The sequence below is a fragment of the Budorcas taxicolor genome, chromosome 10, assembly GCF_023091745.1.
Source record: "Budorcas taxicolor isolate Tak-1 chromosome 10, Takin1.1, whole genome shotgun sequence".
In the NCBI taxonomy this organism is placed as follows: Eukaryota; Metazoa; Chordata; class Mammalia; order Artiodactyla; family Bovidae; genus Budorcas; species Budorcas taxicolor.
In genome coordinates this window covers 24,742,028-24,749,807 of record NC_068919.1, presented here as the reverse complement: position 1 = coordinate 24,749,807, position 7,780 = coordinate 24,742,028, and the positions used below count along the sequence as shown (strand labels likewise).

General features: G+C 44.2%; 1 protein-coding gene across 1 annotated transcript; it reads left to right on the top strand.

Annotated features, from left to right (window-relative positions):
* The first annotated feature begins 244 nt into the window (after positions 1-244).
* METTL17 (methyltransferase like 17) lies at positions 245-6,583 on the top strand. Its single transcript, XM_052646836.1, has 14 exons — positions 245-336; positions 481-634; positions 721-855; positions 1,736-1,814; positions 2,069-2,150; positions 2,464-2,537; positions 2,992-3,086; positions 3,411-3,481; positions 3,674-3,781; positions 4,056-4,124; positions 4,854-4,904; positions 5,137-5,229; positions 5,455-5,639; positions 5,715-6,583. The coding sequence occupies exons 1-14, from the start codon at positions 256-258 to the stop codon at positions 5,818-5,820; spliced, it is 1,383 nt and encodes a 460-aa protein (XP_052502796.1). The 5' UTR covers positions 245-255; the 3' UTR covers positions 5,821-6,583.
* The last annotated feature ends 1,197 nt before the right edge of the window (positions 6,584-7,780 follow it).

Below are 7,780 nucleotides of genomic sequence, written 5' to 3'. Positions count from 1 at the left end.
TTTCTGGAGGCCGGAGACAAATCACAACGCAGCGTGGAAGTCACCTAGCTTCCGGCTAGCTACGCTGGAATTGAGGTGCACAAACGGCCTCCAAGGCGATTTACAGATCGATTGTTTATTGGCTACTAGCAAGCACTCGCTCTCTGCATTGGCTGTTACTGCCCGGCGCCAATGTTCGCGCAGGATGTTCGCTACAGCTAGTGAGAGTGACAGACACTGCACCTAAATTTCCGGTTCCGGTTCACCGCTGGCGCCATGGCGACCGTTAGAGGGTCGAGGTATCTGCTGACAATAGGCAGATGGCGCCGCAGCTTTGGAATAGCTCCCCAGTTCCGAGTGAGTACCTATTTCCCCTGCTTTCAAAAGAAGCTTTGGACCTCAAGAACAGCTCCTCTCCGAGGAGGTGCGCTTTCGGCAGTTCCTCCTTTAGCCTCCCGCAGCCATCCTGTGTGCCCCCCATTAGCTTTCCTTTTTCTGCAGGCGCTTGCTGCCCTCGTGCCCGGCGTATCCCACGTGGATAACAAGTCCGATTTCCTGGGGAAGAGGCCCCATCGCCGGCACCCTGGCATCCTGCAGCTGTCATGCGTGCGGCTGCCGCAGGGATTGGCTGAAGCCGCGCAGTTACTGCTGCTAGGTGAGTAAAGATGGGAAATGGAAGCTCAAGAAGCGAAGATTGGACCCTGCGTACAAGTGATTCCTCTTTGCATCTTTGGTCCATAGAGAGCTCGATGCCCAATATGGAGAAACAGGTGCAAGCCCTAACCAATTATCTCTGGAGCCGGCATTTACCTGTAGAGCCAGAAGAGCTACAAAGACGGGCTGTTCTTCTTGAGAAAAAAATCCTGGAAAACGCAGGTAGGTCTTTTCAAAAATAAAGAGTAAGCCAAATAGAAAGAGCAGAGGGAAATGAAGAGCTAGTAATAATTCTGCAGCCTCTTAAATAGATACTGCAATTTCTTATTTGACTTTCTAACCAGATTAGTTATTCATAATGTTGCCTTTCTAAAAGAAGATAAGTAATTTCAGAGATTGCCTACTAAATTCAGGGCTTTAGTAAAGATCAGTGAGTGCTTCAGTCTACTGTAGAAATTTAGATCTTTGTTTTTTTTCCCCAAGTCCACTGGATTAAGACCGTCTTAAGTTTTTGTTCAGGTAAAATAAAGTCCCTCTCCAGTACTACAGGGAAAGGAAAATTAGTTTGTCAAGTTGTTTTCATGATTGTGAGTTCCTTCCTATTAAGAGGCCTGCCTTTTGTTCATTTTGTATTCCCTGACTTCTTGTAGTACCTGGTTCGTAATAGGCACTCCGTAGGTAAAATAGTACTGAACTGAACACAATCGTAAGACAAGTTTTTCAAGCCCCTTTCCTTCCTATAGGAACTTTGGAGTCATCACATTATTAAATTGGGGGGAAGTGAAGAAATCTACAAAGTACTGTCTTTATCCTATCCTTTAACTTTTTATTACACTTGCTTTTAATACAGAACAAAACCTGTGAGATAGAGTTGGTTGAATTGAATGAATTGCTGTTAGAGGCAATATATTATCTGATATACTATGGTGGTGGTGGTGGTGGTCATTATTATTCTTAACCTGAAACTCTTCCCTAGTTTGGCTTCTCTCTTAAGCATTTTCCATGTGGGAATTGGTAGGGAATGGCAGGCAGTAAATTCAGATATTGTATCTGAGCCCTGTTCTTCCTAGGTCCTTACTTCCAGTGCTTGTTCTTACCCCAGACTCATGTCAGACAGAGAAACATCATGAAGAAGTCCTGCGTGCCTTGCGCAGAACTACCTATCATTGGCAAGAATTGAGGTAAGGGAGACTAGAAGGGCTGCAGAAGAAGGAAAAGTTTGGCTTTTGAGAAGGAGAGTTGGGGAAATACAATTACACCATTTAGTGTGTGAAAAGGCAATCTGGTTTATAAGCCTCCCTAAGACTTGTCTGCATTGATCAGTGAAAGGGTTGAGCTGGAAGAGCCCTTTGCAAAGATTTCATTTCCTAAAAGTCTGGAGGGTAGCTGCAGGATAGAGATTAATTCCCAGTGGTATGTCTGATTTTTCTGGCAGCTACAATGAGGGACTGAGCCTGGTGTATATGGCAGCAAGACTGGATGGTGGCTTTGCAGCAGTTTCCCGAGCTTTCCATGAGGTGAAATTCCCTCAACTTCCAACCAGAAACTTTACTATCAGTTCCCTTTTTCATAAAGTAATCTGGGGCAAGATTCTTGGGACATTACATGTGCATTTTTTTCGAGAGGTTCTCTTTATCCTCTGAAAGGAATTTTTGACCCAAAAAAAGGTTTAGAATCACTGTTCTAAGAGCTTTCTATTCTATAAGGCATTTACACTGAATCTTGACATTTACGGCTCACTTCCTCTGTTGCGGTCCCCTAATTCATGTTTACCAAGACCCTAAATAAGTGTCTGTCTTCCCCACTGTGGGGTATTGAATATTTCTTCAGATCCAAGCTCGCCTTCCAGAGTTCCAGCCACAAACCTTGATGGACTTTGGCTCGGGTACTGGCTCTGTCACCTGGTGAGTATCTTTCTCTGTCTCTGTCAGTTCCAACTCTAGAGAGGTAGAGCTAGCTTATGCCCCGTCAATATCAAGACACTGGAGAACCAAAGGAAGAAGAGGAAAATTGGAACTGATGTGTTTCTTCCCTCAGATTAGACAAGGCATGAGAAGGTGTATAAATTAGGGTCAGAACTTAATGTCAAGTGAAAAAACCCACATTTAGAAGGATAAAAAAGGAAAGGAATTTGATCTCGGACAGGGATTTACATGTCAGCAAGATTTTTGTGTGTGTGTTCACGTAGTTTTTGAGTCTTCTTAATAGTTGTAGATGAAACAAGAAAATAAGATCGCTAGTTTTTCCAACTATTTTAACATAGCGCTCTGTTTCCCCAAGGTTGGGTTAGGGACAGAGGGGTCTCTTGTAGGAATAACTTTGTCGTAAGAACTGAAGATTTATTTTTTGCCACTTTAGGGCTGCTCATAGTACTTGGGGTCAGAGCCTACGTGAGTATATGTGCGTGGACAGCTCAGCTGCCATGTTGGAATTGGCAGAAAAGCTGCTGAAAGGTGAGGACAAAATGTAAGGAAGGGCTTTTCCAAAGTTGAAGGCATTTGCAAAGCAAAGGAGTACCAGAAAGGGTCTTTTATTGGGGAGTAGAGGAGAGGCCGGAAAGTTAAAGATGGGTCTGATGCAATGACCCTGTTGAAGATGCTGGAGGCCTCTTTTGGACTATGGATGGGTAGGGTAAGAATAACAGGACAAATGACCCAATATTCCCCCTGCCCTTTTTTTCAGTTGTCTACTCTGTTGCATCTCATCCTCAGCTAGCATTTTGTCCCTTCAGTTTATACCTACAGTCATATTTGCCACATCTCTACTTTCCTCCACAGGTGGTTCAGGATCTGGGATGCCTTGTGTTCCAGGTGTCTTTTTCAGACAGTTTCTACCTGTATCACCCAAGGCAAGTGGCAGTGTTTAAAGTATGCCAGATGTGGAGTATGCAGATGGAAAACTGTGGTCCTGGCTTTACAACCTAGCATTGAATGTTAGAAAGTAAAAGAAAGCAGAAGAAATTTAGTGGGATAGACCTTTGTTGTACTCTTTAAAAGACGGAGATGTCAAGGTCGGTCGTTTTCCTTGTCTTGTGCACCAGGTGCAATTCGATGTGGTGGTAGCAGCCTTTTCTCTCAGTGAACTGCCCAGCAAGGCCGACCGCACTGACGTGGTCCAAACCTTATGGCGCAAGACAGGTCGTTTTCTGGTAAGTGGAAGCCCCTTTTTCCCTTCAAGTTTTTAAGCAGCTTCATGGGTCTACTTCATGCCTTTCCTTGTCCCCATTGGAGCTTGTCTTCGTTTTTAACCATTTTCATCCTACATAGATCCCTTTGTCCCTCTTTGCAGGTCTCCATCTGCATCATATATGTAATACCCGTTTGATTTAGAATCCCTATTCTATTTGGGAATGCTCTTACAGAGCTACTGACATTCATGTTTTCATGTAATTCAAGGCTTCTTACTTTCCCTTTTGTAATCAGGTATTGGTAGAGAATGGAACAAAAGCTGGGCACTCCCTTCTAATGGACGCCAGGGACCTGGTCCTTAATGTAAGGTTCTTTTTCCTTCTTTCACCTTACCCTCCTTTCCCCACTTATTCTCACCAGTTCTTGGCACTCCCTTGAAAACTGAAGGGACTGGCATATAGTAATAAGGATGACTCGAGGTAGTAAGCACATGAAGTCATGATATAGGGTAGGAGTTGGCAAACTCCAGCCTATGGATCAGATCCATACCTGTTTTTATATGAGCAGTGCTTATATAAACATACCACCTGTTTTTATATGAGCAGTGCTTATTTATGCATCTATAACCATGTGTCTGTGGCTATAGGTCTGTTGCCTGTGGCTATTTTCACCATACAGATAGCAGTAGGAAACAGATTTTTGCCTAGTCTCTGGACCTTTAAAAAAAATTTTTTTTTTTTGCCAGCCCCTGATCCAGGGCACTTCTGAACTAAGAACCTTATCTGTTTAGGACTGTATGAACCAGTGTATAATCACAAATTTCATTGTCTTGAAATGGGATTTTTTTTTGAGAGTGAAGGTTACTGACAAGGGAGAGCACCATACTATGTGCCAAGTTTCTGCCTTTCTCTTGCTGCAAAGAGAAAGTTCTTTGTTTGGAGTATTAGAGAAACAGCCAGCTTAATTCAGAACATAGTTAATAATTACCAGAATTGAATGTTAGAGGAATCCTCAATTTATTGAGTGCAGAGATTGAGTTAGAACAGACCCCTCAGCCCAGCCTAAAATTTTTTTCATTTCCCTTGATTTCAGAGAAAAGAAAAGTCACCTTTGGACCCTCGACCTGGTTTTGTCTTTGCCCCAGTGAGTATTACTTCTGCCTTTCCCTGCAAGCAAAGATCTGAACTCAGGGCTAGCCAGGAAAAGAGGGCTAGCCACCATCCTCTACTCTTGATTCCTCAGTGATTCCCCTGGCTTGCCCTTTCATCTACTCTGTGCTCCTTTATCCCTAGCCCTTCTTGACTCTATTAGTCGTAGTTTCTAGGTTTTATGATCTGTGGTTCTCTTGTCTTATCTCATGTCTTTGTGTTCACAGTGTCCGCATGAACTTCCATGTCCCCAGTTGACAGCCTCTAAGCCCCTGGCCTGTAGCTTTTCCCAGGCCTACTATCCCATCCCCTTCAGCTGGGTATGTACTCTGAGAATACTGTGGTAGGGAGAAAATAGCCTGGGAAAGCACAGTGAAAAAGATTCAGAGATGGGAGGATTTGGGAAATTCCAGAGAATGCTTGGAGGTTTTAGGGTCTGAATGTATATGACTTATAGAATATGAGAAGAGTCACAGGAATGAGGTTTGAAGAAATTTGTTTTCCCTCATCTTTTCCCGCAAGCCATCTCTGTCTCCTTGTCTTAGAACAAGAAGCCAAAAGAAGAAAAGTTCTCCTTGGTAATCCTTGCCCGAGGATCTCCAGAGGAGGCCAATCGCTGGCCCCGAATCACTCAGCCTGTTCTTAAACGGCCACGCCACGTGCATTGTCACCTGTGCTGTCCAGATGGGCATATGCAGCACGCTGTGATCACGGCCCGCAGACATGGCAGGTGTGGAGGGTGTGACCAGAGTTAGTGGGAGGCAGCGAGAGCCTGCAGCCCACGTTGACCCTCTCTTTTCTGTAGGGATTTGTATCGCTGTGCCCGGGTCAGTTCCTGGGGAGACCTTTTACCTGTGATCACACCATCAGACCTTTCTCCATCTCCTGCTCAAGATGCGCCTGAGAGTTGACAACGGATGTGTGACAAGTGTTTTCTTCTATCTTGACGGCCAAAGCTGAAGCTACCTGGTGTCCAGGATGGGAGTGCTATTACTGTTACGGCAAAAAAAAAAAAAAACTAGTTCAAATATTCTCCATTACAGTAGACCATATTCTTTGAGCTTACTCGGCCGTCTTCTCGTGTCAGGGGACATTCAACTTTAAGGGATCCGATATGTTGCATTTTCTTCCTTTGTGTGCCATTTGTCAAGGACTCTGTTCCTTATCAGTTCCTGGGATACAGGAACAAGTAGAGTTGCATGCAGTTCTCAGGACTGCTGCTGCTGAGTCGCTTCAGTCATGTCCAACTCTGTGTGACCCCATAGACGGCAGCCCACCAGGCTCCCCCATCCCTGGGATTCTCCAGGCAAGAACACTGGAGTGGGTTGCCATTTCCTTCCCCAGTGCATGAAAGTGAAAGTGAAGTTGCTCAATCATGTCTGACTCTTCACGACCCCATGGACCGCAGCCTACAAGGCTACACCATCCATGGGATTTTCCAGGCAAGAGTACTGGAGTGGGGTGCCATCGCCTTCTCTGTCTCAGGACTTCTCTGTCTCAGATCATGGGAAAGAGCACCTGATTGGATTCCCTTCAGTGACTCCCTTCAGTGACCTTGTACTTGTTAGACTATCCATTTTGTTGCAACTGGTGGAATTTCATTCTTTTTAACGGCTGAGTAATCATTTTACTGAAGATATATAAGCATGCATTTCTTATACGCATGCTAATAAAATACCCTTGCTCCACTAGAGACTTGGGTCCCCCGCATCCTTCTTTCTGTCTCCAGCTACTTCTTCAGAGCGTGGAAACCTAATGAACTCACTTTCTCACCCGGGCTTTAAAGACCTCCTTGAGAGGACATGCTGTGCCTTCGTGAGTGGTACAAGTCCTATGTATGGGCTTTATTGGTTTTCCACGTAGCCTGAGGGATATTGCCCTTTCCCTCTCTTTTTCTCTTTCTTTTCGTCGACTCCAGTCCCCAGGTCCCGGTCTGTGAAAGACCGCAACAAATGGCACTCGAAACATGGACATGGTATTCACCCTTGGCAAACAGGATGGAGTGACTGGGACCTACAGAGGTCGGTAAGTGCGGAGTTATGGGACAAATGTCTGGAAAGCCCCACCATTTTTCTACTTTACTTCATCATTTAAGGTTCAAAGACTTTTGGTTTTGTGTCAATGCATAGAGGCATGCCTTCAAACAGTGGTTGAACATAATCCCTGGTTCCCTGATGAAGGCAGTTTTGATTTAGAAATTTGGCACCAAGTCAAAGAGAATGTTGGAACAAGCCACTAAACGGGGAAAAAATATTCCAATAGATTTCTGGCCCCTATGGACTCATTAAAGCTGTGATTCTGCCATTTCAAGATAATTCTAGCCCTCCTGATATTCAACAACAGGCGGAACACTTGTTACATGAATATGAATTAGATGATGAAACTTTTCAGAAGGCCCAATTAGAACATAAAATATTTCAGAATTTTCCTACTAGCCCTGTTCTGGCGGCCCCAAGTGCTTCCTCCTCAATAGGCACAAAACCGAAAGTCCCTTCAATTTAAGGACAAAATGACCAACAATGACTTTTTTGAGGCTCTCTTTGACACTAAAGCTGATAATGTGGCTCTCTTTGACACTAAAACTGATAATGCTTTTTTGGATAATAATGATAAGCCTTTAGCACACACTGGTATTTATGAGAAAAAACTAGTCATTCTCCTTCACGACAGAGGCTCTCTGTGTTGCTGACTTTGCAGTCTTGAGTCTCTGGGGCCAGTGGTTTTTCTGCTTTTCCTGTGTTAAGAAATGTTAATAATGCCCAGGGGCAAATAATACCTCAATATGAAGGCATTGATTTTTCTCACATGCAACAAATGAAAAAGGCTGTAACTATGTACGGCCTTCATTAACCTTTTACTAAAGAACTTTTA

What these genes read in the sequence shown, in the direction of transcription:
- METTL17 (XM_052646836.1), top strand. Translation starts at nt 256, where the DNA reads ATGGCGACCGTTAGAGGGTCGAGGTATCTGCTGACAATAGGCAGATGG. An exon ending in TTTCCCGAGCTTTCCATGAG is followed by an intron (nt 2,151 to 2,463) that starts GTGAAATTCCCT and finishes ATATTTCTTCAG; the next exon opens with ATCCAAGCTCGCCTTCCAGA. An exon ending in ACGGCCCGCAGACATGGCAG is followed by an intron (nt 5,640 to 5,714) that starts GTGTGGAGGGTG and finishes TCTTTTCTGTAG; the next exon opens with GGATTTGTATCGCTGTGCCC.